This window comes from Montipora foliosa, chromosome 8, assembly GCF_036669935.1.
Source record: "Montipora foliosa isolate CH-2021 chromosome 8, ASM3666993v2, whole genome shotgun sequence".
NCBI classification, from domain to species: domain Eukaryota; kingdom Metazoa; phylum Cnidaria; class Anthozoa; order Scleractinia; family Acroporidae; genus Montipora; species Montipora foliosa.
Genome location: NC_090876.1, coordinates 12,971,892 through 12,984,391, shown reverse-complemented (window position 1 = coordinate 12,984,391; position 12,500 = coordinate 12,971,892). Strand labels below are relative to the sequence as shown.

Genomic DNA, 12,500 nt, shown 5'->3' with positions numbered 1-12,500 from the left:
ACGACCTATGGCGTTTCAGAGGACAGTCCCTCTATAGGCAATGACGTTTTGACTGTATTTTGAGGCAAACCTCAGAGCTATCAACCCATTTTTCATTCTTGAAACAGATGTGTTGCTGTGGGTTATCAACTGTTCAGCTAAAGCGTATGGAAGCATACCATAGAAACCTTTGTAAAAAAGCTTATAGAAAGTTTATATTGATGCATTAAGGTGTTCCACTTTACAGTAGCTAAAACATCTGCAGGTTGGCATGTCCAATGGAAAACCAAAAATGATCCTGGCGGCACGACAATGTTGTCTTTTCAATGACTTAAATAAGTCCGTCTGACTTACACTCTCCACACAGGCAACGCGTACGTAATGGATGGCTGGATAACCTTCAGATAAAACGACTCGTACACAAGTCTACGTAGAAACTTGGATTTCTTCAGGAGGCTCAATATATTTGCGAAATTTTTAATGACTTTTTGCAGATGAGGTATCGAGCTCAGATTTTGATCCAAGGTAACACCCAGAAGTCTGGTCTTAGCCTTATATTCTATGATAGCCTTTCTGATATAAATGGCAGACAGCGGGCCTCTAAGCCGAGCTTTGGAAAGTAATATTACCTCGCATTTGCCAGGATGAGGAGTTAAGCAGCTTTTTGTACACCAGGTGAAAAGTTCTTCAAGTGCACAATTTAGCAAATTACAAGCTACGTCTCGCGTGCAACCGTTGCAGAAAACCATAGTGTCGTCAGCGTACATAAACGTATCTCTAGATATAATAGATGAAGGTAAATCGTTCGTGAACAACGCAAACAAAGTAGAGCCTAAAACCTAACCCTGTGGAACTCCGCACCTAACTTGCATTTTCGATGATTCCTTACCATTTATCACCGTAAACTGCTTTCTATCCAACAGATAATTCTTCATCGAGGCGTAGAGTTGACCATCGATGCGAATCAGCCTGTGTAATTTCTCCAACAGGTGCGATTGCGATACACGGTCAAAAGCTTTCTTAAAGTCTACGAGCGCGACGGCAACCGCGAGGCCGCTATCAACAAACCTGCTCCATATCTCTGTAAGGTGAACAAGAAGTAGTTCAGTGGGGTGAGCTTTGCAACCTGCGCGAGGGAAACAACCTTTGCAACCTGTGCGAAGAAAAGAACTTGGACATTAGAGGGACTGTCTCCCTCAGAGGAGGAAATGGGTATCCCCAGATGGCAAGACCCACACCCGGATGGATCATGTCATCATTGAGGGCAAGTCAAAAGAACCCGCTTTAGACGTAAAGGCGCGAAGAGGAGCCGTTCTTGGAAGCGACAACCAGCTCCACAAAATGAAACCAGAGCAAGACGAATTGATTTCACCAAACTCAAAGTTCTGGAGACCAAGGCAGCCTTTTGAGCTTGAACTCAGAAACGGATTCCAAGCTCTCGAGGAAGGTTAGTATCTCCAAGATGACCCCTGATGGAGATACAGAGAGTCAGAGATTAATCTAAGGCTCTAAATGTGGGGGAAGCTGGCGAGTTTTCTGTTGGAAAGACAGGAAGCAATGGCGGTCCCTGGTAATGGCCTTATGCGCCCAAGGGCACGAAGAGGATTGAGCTCACTGAGCCCTATTTATTGAGCCAACATCCCAACACACGTTTTTCAATGGAGAAAGAAATAGATCATGTTTTGTCCTTTTATAATCGATAATACTGACCCTCTTTCTATCGTCACTAGTGCCTTCACGCACCTATACTTGCCAATTAATTTAGTTTTGCACTTTTGTCTTATTTAAAAGAAAAAAAAAAGATCGTTATCTTTGCAACCAACAAAAGCCTTACATGCAATCACCGCTGCAGCGTCCTTTTCATATTCCCAAAGTTAAGATTAACTTCAATTTTTTAATTTTTAATTTTATCCATACACTTATACCTATATCATTTTACCATCAGGAGTGCGGCTAGATTCTCGTCTTCAAGAATGCCAAGAAGCTCACTGGAAACGATCATTTCCAGATATTGATTACGCGTTCTTTGGGTACGACGTTTTAAAAGGATATCCAATGGCATCAGGGCATGATCCTGGCTTCACTCACCCCATCTTTCTGTCAAAATATTCGTCCGGCAGACAGACCTCTGACTGTCGCTACAGTGTTCCCGAAGGGCTGATCGTCGTGCCTGATGTGTCGTGTGTAACCTCGTTTTCGTCCAAAGTGATAAGAAACAAAGTGGAGATGTCCTCATCTCTTGCCGCAGCAGCGAATGTTGAAGGTGCGTCCCCATGCAAGAACATGTACCCTTCCCAGTTTAACCGCGTCATAATTAACGTTGAGAGTTTTTTCTGGACAGAAAAACGAGTAATTATGAATCTTGACAATCGTCATAGAGAAGTGTAGACGTCAAGATCATGTTACTTCTATCAAAAAGATGATCTTCTTTTGATCTAGAATGACTGGAAGTCAATGAAGTTGTCGATCGCTTTAATTGCGACCTTTACGTATTTCAAGTTTGAACTTACACACTACCAATCAAAAACTTAAAAACTGATACTAATATAAAATGATTTTCCACAGGAGGTGGATGGGGCTTCAAATTTTCTGCCAGCGCAAGCTACAAAGAATCCGTCGCGCAGATGTCGTCAGGGGAGTTCCTGTACATAATTTCACAAGCTCGGTGTCGATATTACTTTAGCAAACTCGATGTCACCGATCCGCCACCATTTCATCCAGGATTTGTGAGGTGGGCGAACAAACTGGCTTCCTCAGATGCTAGTCAAGATGACCTCATTCAGTTCATAAAATACTTTGGAACTCATTACGTGTCAGAAGTTACTTTTGGAGCGCGATTCATGAAACAGCATAAAGTCAGCCAAACGAAATATAAAGAGCTGAGAGAGAAGGCAATCAGTGTAGAGGCACAAGCCAGCTACTCTGGTCTGTTCAGTGTTGGAGGGGGCTTTTCATTGGATTCTGAACAGAGATCTGCCGCTTCCACCTTTCAAAAGTCCGTGGAAACTAGCACTGTCACTGTGGGAGCAGCCCCTCCTAGTAATGGCGATGCTATGACTTGGGCTTCATCTGTTAAGGAAAACCCAGTTCCAACAAAGTATTCTCTATCACCTGTCTATGACCTTTTCACTGAAAGGTACGCCCAGAATCTTCCTGGGATTGATCTGAACGCCATGCGAGAGAGGCTGATCAACACTTCAAGGAATTATTGTCGGATTTTGAAAGAAAAGGGACTTATAGATTCATGCGATAATAGCATTAATCTGGGGACAACTCTTAAAGGCGTCGACGTCACATCATTTGGTAAATATTACCACTCGGTTTTGTACTTTGCTATATAAATAGTATTATTTTTTAAAATTCATTTTTCCCTTCCTTTCATAGGCCAAGATCGCATTTGACAACATAATAATAACAGTCCACAAATAATGGTCTGCTCATGCGCAATACCGTCTAAATGTGTCTTGATGCAAATAATATTCTGCTCGTTCGTAATCAGTGTAACCACGTTCCTGTGTGAAAAACGGCAGGGAGCGATTTAAATCTGAAAAAAAAACTTGGAGATCGAATTATAAAACAATGATTGAACTCGTTTATCACGAAATGTGATTTCGCAGATCAATTAATTCCCTCATTCTTCAGCTTCGGCAAAATTATAGTTGATTTGCTTGCCATGCGCTGACTAATTACGATATATATATTGCTCAAATTTTGCTCAAAAATTGTTTAATATCTGCAGTAAATAACAAGGAATGACAAAAACATTGAGTCTAAAGTCGACCCCAGATTGAAAAGAGGGAATGGTAGAAGGGAGGCATAGATGGCTAGAGGAGGGCCTGCTTATATGAATCTTGCAACTTTTCTCAGGACGAGCCCAATTATTCAAAAGCAACTTATACACGAGGCTCAGGCGAGACGCCTTACATGTATCTTACACGAAAGTGTCTCAATCTTCCAATTCTCTTCCGTTTGTCTCACTTACGGACGATGCCTACAAATTAAAGATATTTTTGCCTCGGTGTGTGATCATTCCGGAAATGTAGATCTTAGCAAGTGTTAATGAAATTCAAAAAGAAAATTGGGGGTAACCACGCATTTTTCAAAGATAATTCATGAATAATATTTGTAAAAAGCTTTAAAATACAAAACAATGTATGGCATTCTTTCGCAAATTGAAGCTTAGTTATCTCTGAAAAATGCATGATTACCCCCAATTTTCTTTTTGGATACCAAGAGTACTTACTAAGATGTACTTTCTCCGGATAGTTTTAAACCGCGCAAAAATATCTCTGTATTAGTAAGCATCCGAGTATCTCGAGATGCGCAGAACGTATGCGCAATAACAAAAGTAGGCAACGTCCTTAAATGGGTAGTAAAACGAGTTGATTATACGTTAGTTCTCATGATATATAGGTATTGAAAAGCCTAAGAGTTTCCAAGACATAAAATGCTGTGTCATCTTTTCCCTGGTAACCAAGATTCTGTTCCTTTTTTTTATTTCAGGCTACAGGTATTTGACAAACATGGACGAGGCAGGATGTCGAGCTAGTTGCCTTCTGGAGGACAACTGTCTTGCAGTGCAGTACTCCACGGACACCAGAGGCTGTAAACTTCTGGACACAAAACCACGATCGATCGAGAACAAACCGACGTCTAAAATAGTTGTTTTCTTGCCACGGCTACAGCGAGAAAGGGACACTCTTGTTTTTGAAAACTTGAAGGTCAAGACAGATAAGCAGCCACGTCACTCCGAGATAGCTGGTAACATTACGGATTGCAATGCGTCTTGTTCTCAAGACGCCTTCTGTGCAGCCTTTGTCTTCTGTTACCGTGATGGAGGAAGCTGGTGTGAGACCTCCATGAACTGCTTGCTGTATTCAAAACAGCAGGTTGCAGCTGTTGAAAAAGATGAGGAAGGGTATTCCTGGATGTATTTTGTGTGGAAAGATTACCATCTCGTTACAGACAACGGACGAGTCCAAGGGAACAGACGGAAACGTAGAGTAGTACCAGGCGAAAGGAAAGATACGTGACCGGCTTTAACATCAATGACGAACCCTGCTTGTTTAGCAGGGGCGGATCCAGGATTTTTCAAGGGGATGATGGCTGGTACCTTAGGCTTGTCAGAATCAAATAACTGAAAACTGTTGCACCAGAATTTTCTTGTTTTCTTTTGTAGTGGAAACAGGGTCTAAGATTGTTTAGTGTTTAAGCAAATTTTTCAGACATTTTTCACTTGTTGGCCAAGTCATATTCATCGCAGTAATTTGACATATGTTTTTGATGAGAGCCATCATGTCAATGTAGTATGTAGACTCATAGATTTGTAAGGTTGATTATAGGACTTTTCCAATGGAAGAAAAGGAAAACGAAACTTGAATTTAACAATTGACTTGAGTTTTTCATGCGTCTGTCCTGTTATTGATCATGAATTTCGTCATAACATTGTCCGCAAGCTACTTTGATAATGTTATGACGAAATTCATTGTAACTAATAGGACAGACGCATGAAACACTGCCGTCATTTTTTTTTTTCACCATATCAAATTGTCGACTTGTCCGCTCTCGCTCGTCGCGATTGTTGCGATTCTCTGATAGTACTCATAACATGCAGTATAAAAAGGAGAGAAAGTATTAACGAGAGAAGTTAGAAGTACATTTTTTCAAGGTTCCTTTTTGCATGCCTTTTATTTTGCATCATTCCCGATGGACAGAGTGAGGGGTTGTATCTGTTGATGGTGAATGCAATCTTAAACTACAAACACCGGCGTATAGGCCGCGCATGCGTATAAGCCGCACCCTGAGTTTGGGGACTCAAATTTTAGGAAAAACACATTTAAATCTTAATTTTGCACTTCAACGACAAGGTTAGTATTTTCAATTCAATGAGTGGATCGGGAATTGGACCAGCTGTAGATCTTATCACTGGTAAAATAATATGTCTAAATAAAGTCAATACTTTCCATATACATTTTGAAACTGTATTGACCTTATCTTGGTTATTTGGAGGACAAACAAGTCAATGGGGACAGTTTCTCGAAAGTCCCAAAAACGTTTCGTGCCCGAAAAGCCATTTGTAAACCTGTTAACCACTTGTTCAGGAACGCCGATCTTTTGACATGTATTCAAGGTAACAAAAGGCAAACTGACTGTAAAGTTTGACGTCTCAAATCCTCTCCGTTCTTGAGATACATAGGGAATTGTGACACCCGAAAATGGCCTGCAAAGTTTCGGGACTTTCAAGAAACGGGCCCCAGGCCACTTATTGAAAGTTAGAGAACTGGAGCATTTGCCTTTCCTTGCTCGTGGTGGATCAATCACTGCTGAAGTGACCGGCAAGCGGCGACACTGTAAACAGCTCTGTGGTGGAACGGAGATTCCTTGCTTGCAGACCCTCAGCTGTTCAAGAAAGGCAGTCTTAAATTGCGTAAAAAATCTGTTATCAAATGCAAAGTAAGCTAACAGACCAGTGAACACGGCTTCTTTAGGAGCCATCAAACATTAATTAAAAAGCAATGACCAATTCTCAATTTTCTTAAACATCTAGAAAGAGAAGCCATTGTTTAAACCTGGGGTTTCGGTTGACTCTTTGGAGAGCGTGATTATAGAATCCTCCAGATGTTCTCGCGGATAAGCCGCACCCCCGATTTAGAGCACTTATCTTAGGAAAAATAGTGCTTCTTAATAGCCAGTGTTTATGGTAGACAGACTATCGTGTACATTGTAGGAATTTTGAGTCAGTTGAAGTTATTTTCCTTCCTTCCTTTTTTAGAGTGTAAGGACGTGTGTCCTGCTAACATGAACATGATACATGGCTGTATTAGTGGTGTCGTTTGATCACGAACAAGGTATAATCTTATTTTCAGACACTTTGATCAAGCTCCTAATCAGTCAGTGTATCAGGCCTAACAAAAGAACAAGAGGGAATAGTCTACAACTTTTTAGTACCCCAAGTCCAAACGTCTGTGAAATCCCGTGACTTTTCCTCAAGTAAACAGAAAGGAGTGAGAGCCTTGACTGATTTTATCAACACGACTACGCGGTATCCTTATTAATTGGTTGTCAACATGGAGTCTCTTGAAATCATTGTGGATTGCCCTACCTTATAAGTCTTGAGCATCTGTGGAATGATTATGTTTCTGGTTACCTCAATAAAGTAGCAGAACGACATCCTGTGACAGATGAAATGAAGAAGAAACTTGGACTGGAGACAATAATAATATAATAATAATTTTATTATTTCTATAGCGCGAAATTCATGAATATATGATCTAACGCGCTTTGTGACAAATTGGTAAGGCTAACTAATAATACTGTTATTTAAAATTGATATAAAAGTTGTATAATTGATAGATAAACTAATAGTGTTGCTAACTAACAATAGAAAGTGAAAAAAAATAAATAAGGAAATAGGTATAAAGGTTAAATCTAAAATAAGAGTCGAGCCATTTGAGAGCATCGTAGGTGACGCCAAAAGAGCCGCCCTCTAGACGGCGAAGGATATTATGGTCCACCGTGTCAAATGCAGCACTTAAGTCCAAGAGAACTAGTAAAGACACATGTTCGCTATTCCTATTTAGTAGAATGGCGTTAAAATTTTCAACAGTGCCGTCTCTGTACTATATGGCACTTCTGTACGCCGATTGTAATTCTGGAAAGAGTCCATTTTCTTTTACGTGGGCATAATCTGGTTGAAAACCGCTCTCTCAGTATTCTTCGAAACAAATTGCAGATTACTGACTGGTCGTAGGTTTATGTGACCAGAGTCCTTCCCACCTTTTGTCAGTAAAGGGTTCACAACAGCTTCCCTCCATTCATCTGGGAAGTGCCCCGTAGACAGGGATGCCTTCACCATTCCGGCAGCATCACGTCAAGAGAGTGATAGATCAGACAAGTAGGCATCGGATCTAGGACACAAGACTTCTTCGCAGAATTGTTAATCAAGTCACTAACATTTCGCTCACTAAGATTGTTACAAGAGTTTAGCGTTCTGTTCGTAACACTGTCTGGAGGTACAAGATCCTGATCTTGTGGATGTAGATGTCCGAACGAATGCGCTCTATTTTGCGTACGAAATACCTCCCGATATCATTCGCCAACACGGTCTTGTTTGTGTGCTCAGGAAAGCGCAACTGTTTGCGCTCGCCGAGCAGCTTGTTTGAGTTATTAAACAGCTTTTTCTGGTTATAACTATTCTCTTCAACGAACTGAGAATAGAATTCTTGTCTAGCTTTGTTCATTAGGTTCGTGGCATAGTTCCGATTCTTTTTGTAATCTGCAAAGTCTGATGGAAGTGTCGTTCTCTCCATTTGCGTTCAGCTTTCCTGCGGGCGCGCTTAGTCTGATCAATATCTTCATTGTACCATGGAACTACTGGTCGAGTCACCCTAGTCCAAGTACTTTCTGGCGCATGCCGATCGAGGAGTTCGGAGAGAGTGGTGTTGTACTCCTTCGCATAGTTATTTAGGTTATCGGCATTAAGCCGCGGCTACACGAGCGATTTTTTGCTCTCGCTGGTGATGCGATTTTTTCAATCTTTGTCGTCTCGCAAGCGCAAGATGAAAATCGCACGTGTAGCCACCCTTGAACTGGCGACGCGACAGGTGAAAAATTCGCAAGAAAAAAGTCGCCAGAGTTGAAACTTTCGCGACAAAATCGCAGATATAGTTGCCCGTGTAGCCCTCCTGCAACTTTTTGCCCGCGCTTGCGACGCGACTAAAGACTATTTAGCCAATGAAATTAAATTAGAAATGTCTGTTTATAATGCCCAGGTCTCTTGAAATATGCGATTCGCGCGGCCTTCAATTTGTCGCCAAAATTTGTCACAAGTGTAACCACATTGGCGCACAGGCGGCGCAACAAAATCTGAAAAAAAATCGCATCACCGGCGCGAGACAAAAATCGCTCTTGTAGCCGCGGCTTTAGTTGTTGCTTCTCTTATACAGAGGGCAGTCTGCTTTATATCTTCTTTCAATTGGTCAATGTCGTTAGACTTGCTTTTCCGATAGCTGATGGTGTTAACCAGGAGACCAGGCCTGGGTGGCGCGAGCCGACATCGAACAGCAGCATGATCTGAGATAAATTGGTCAACCACAGGTGTACTGGTGACCAGACTCTCGGACATGCGCCACCAGTACTGGTGACCAGACTCGAGCTCTCGACATGCAAAGCCGCAAAGAGTCTATTAAATTGGAACCTGTTTGGTAAACGGAAAGGACCCTGTTTCGCCAGACATGATTAACAAGCTAGTAGAGGGCTCTAACTTAGATAATTTACTTGAGCTAAGGAACGTGTGCCTATTTATCCTTGCATTTGCGGGCTTTTTTGAATTTTAGAAGTTCTTCATATCAATTATAAAGATATTGCCTTCCGCGATGGATATATGACTATCGATACTGATGCAAGCAAGACCGATCAGCGTAGGAAAGAAAATCAAGTAGTAATTTCATAAAGTGTTAATAGCATGATCTCGTGCCCTGTTTCTCAATCGTTATTTGTCCAGGCTACAACGGTTTCCTCTAGAGTCGCTTCATTACGATTTCCGGGCTCTAAGACTAGGCCAGGCCATACAGTGGTTTCTTCTAACAAACAGATAACCTATTCTGCCATCAGATAATATTTTGAGACTTGTTTTAAGGATATTGTTCCGGGCATGGTTGCATTTAATACCCACTCCTTAAGGGCGGGCGGCGCGTCTGCTGCCTCTAATGTAGGAGTGCCCGATAGGCTTTTCCAGGGGCACGGATGAGGGAGGTCGGTCTCTGCTAAGGATGGATACGTGGACGACAGCTTGGTATTTAGGATATCGATCTCTAAGAAGCTTGGTATTTAACTTGATTGTAACTCTGCTTGCTCTTTTCCCTTTCTTTGTCTCTAGTAGGATTTTCTTGCATTTGTACGGCTGACTGACACATCCTTAATAAACTTTCACTCGAAGCTCGTTGTAGTGCAGTCAGAATATGTAATTTCTGGCGATTGAATGACTGAATGATTTATTAAGAAATTGATATTCTGACGGCACGATGGGGAGGCTCGTTACGGGTCACGGTATTTAACGGTTTTGGCGGGCGATGTCATTCTAGAAATGAATGAAGGGGGTAGTTTCTAAAGAAACTGTGGTGCTGCGTCGGTGGGGAAGTAGTATGCAAAAATTTGGTTTTATCAACGGAGTTGATAATGTAAATTGGCCTCTAAAAGCTGACGTTTCGAGCGTTAGCCCTTCATCAGAGCGACGTCAGAGCGACGAAGGGCTAACGCTCGATGTCATTCTAGGTCGCTCAGTCTCTTTGTCTGTTTACTTTTTTATTATGTGCTGTTTTCACCCTTTCCTCGGGATTTTGTGCTGCTGTATCAGACCAGGAATACATTTCTACATGTTTTTGGCCACTTCTGAAGGTGGCTTTTGAGTGGTTTTTCGTATCTAGCGTAGCACAACTTCTATGAGATTATGTTTAACTTTAGTTATTATAGTAGGCTTGTCTTGCATTTGTAATAGGATTGTCTAGTATTTTCTACGGCTGACTGACACATCCCAAATAAATTTTTACTCGAAGCTCGTTGTAGTGTAGTCAGAATTCGTGTTGAAAGGTGCTGTGCTATGGGAGTGCAGCTGTTTTTGTGTGACTACCGATTCCTCAGCCCCACTCGCTATGCAACTTAAAGCCCACCGCACACTAGAGCTATCAGCTTAGCAAAGTTTCACTCGTGAGTGTTGGCGTAAGCAAGTTTCCTCAGTGTGCGGTGGAGTTTTGAGCACTAATGTTCACTCGTGTTATCCATCGGCGCCGAATAGTCAACATGTTGAATTATTTTGTGCGCGAGTGAACATTTCCTCCCAGTGTGCGCGCGTGCATAGCTATTAACTTAATACGCATGCATGTTACAAATATTTGCAAATTCGCTTCTTTTTTCACCAATCCCATGAGATACAGGTCATTTTGGGAGGGGAGGGGGGGTCGTATTTGCATTAAAACAATGAATATTCAGTTCACTTAAGCATGATACAGTCCCAAGAGTGAATAACTTGTATTGTTTTTATGTAAATACTCCACAAAACGTATTGCATTATGGGATGGTGAGAATAGTCAATAGCAGTGTTCAATCGGATGTCGCCATTTTGAACTGAAAATATACTCTAGGTGAAGAAAAACGCTGGGAACGAGGTTGGGCGTTGGGCTCACGAAGGCTAATTCAGAGTTTGAAATGCTAATCAGCCTGGCAAGCCTGGTTTCTTCCGAGAATCTGTTTAAGCCCTCCGATAGGAAGGAAATATACGTTCGCACAAATTCTCCCAGATATTTTCGAGCGATGATAGCAGCAGTTGTGGAAAACAACAAGCTATTCTTAGACATCGTATGAAATCCGTGTGCTCGTAAGATACGAAATTTGGAAATATTTTTTAAAGTAGTGACGAGTTTGCCGAACTGACGTTTACGAGATGGTGGAGCTTAGCCATTGGTGGAACCATAGCAAATGAAGCGTCAGGCTGTTGAATGCAAAACGTTGCCAAAGCAGACAATGAAACCATCAAAAAGTTGGTGCTGATTCTCCCGCTACAGAACAAGAAGCTTCTCGTATGTCTTACAATTTTCCACCGGAGGGCCGTCATTTCCAAGGAGTTTACTTTTGCGGCTTGATTGCTTTATATATTACAGGCAGCTCAAGCTATAAAAAAAAAAAAAGTGATAATGGCTGATTGAACGGGCAAAGAATGTATTTTTTCAAGCTAGTTTAGCATAATGTTCTTTCCCTGGGTATTGTTATCAACGTACTCGGAATCTCTCTGGCTTTCCCCAAGCTCCGCGCCGACTCTCGCGACAGACAGACAGATCAAGCAATCACCCAGTGCGAAGACGCTGCCGTTGACCCCGATAGAGACGACAGATTACAAAAAGTAGACCATAGTAATGTCTATTATGCACGCCACATTTATTCTTGTCAGAAAAAAGGGATTAGATCTAATCCCATCCGTTGGCTTCTCTCCCAATCCTAAATCGAATCACGACAAACAGATTACACTGACCCCATTCTCGTTCCCAGATCCCATCGTTTCTCTTAGCCTGCGCTCTCAACAACAGGTCAAGATGTTGCATCAGCCTCACTTGCCACAAAGGTCTAATTGCCACAATGTATGAACGAATGAATGAAGCTTTTAATTATTTAACCACGGGCAATTCATCAGCTATTTACAGAATGATCAAAACTATAACTACACAACTAGAACTAACTATAAACTGCACCATATTAAAAAGCTACTTTCCGTGAATGCCGTGCCTCATAGAGCTTTGCTAATTGCGCGTTTGAACGACTAGAGCTATTCCGTGACCTAGCTTCACAAGGAAGGCGATTCCACACTGTGGTGCCACTATAACTAAAACTACTTTAAAGATAATTTGTGCGTGCCAATTTAACATTAAGTTTGTTCTCGGAGTCCCTCAAATTGCAGCTTGTATTTCGTTCAGAAAAATTTCGATGCTAAATAGTCCGGAGCTAACCCATGTAGGCATTTCAATACCACAGTG

The 12,500-nt window shown here is 41.7% G+C and overlaps 2 protein-coding genes and 1 pseudogene across 5 annotated transcripts in view; 2 read left to right on the top strand and 1 right to left on the bottom strand.

Annotated features, from left to right (window-relative positions):
- The window catches only part of LOC137967752 (perforin-like protein 1), a 32,510-nt gene extending 25,829 nt beyond the window's left edge, over nucleotides 1–6,681 (top strand). For 2 of the 3 annotated variants that reach the window (XM_068814317.1, XM_068814318.1), the window contains 3 exons: nucleotides 1,925–2,242; nucleotides 2,545–3,282; nucleotides 4,483–6,678. In XM_068814317.1, coding sequence (XP_068670418.1) covers nucleotides 1,925–2,242; nucleotides 2,545–3,282; nucleotides 4,483–5,012 — 1,586 coding nt within the window. In that variant the 3' untranslated portion in view covers nucleotides 5,013–6,678. Of the gene's footprint in view, nucleotides 1–1,924; nucleotides 2,243–2,544; nucleotides 3,283–4,482 lie in introns of all 3 variants that reach the window. The other variant, XM_068814319.1, reaches the window with a different exon arrangement.
- LOC137967747 (serine/threonine-protein phosphatase 6 regulatory ankyrin repeat subunit C-like) overlaps nucleotides 1–12,500 on the top strand; it is a 193,769-nt gene that overhangs the window by 134,685 nt on the left and 46,584 nt on the right. The gene's annotated exons all lie outside the window — the stretch shown is intronic.
- On the bottom strand, nucleotides 7,556–9,103 carry LOC137967426 (uncharacterized; annotated as a pseudogene).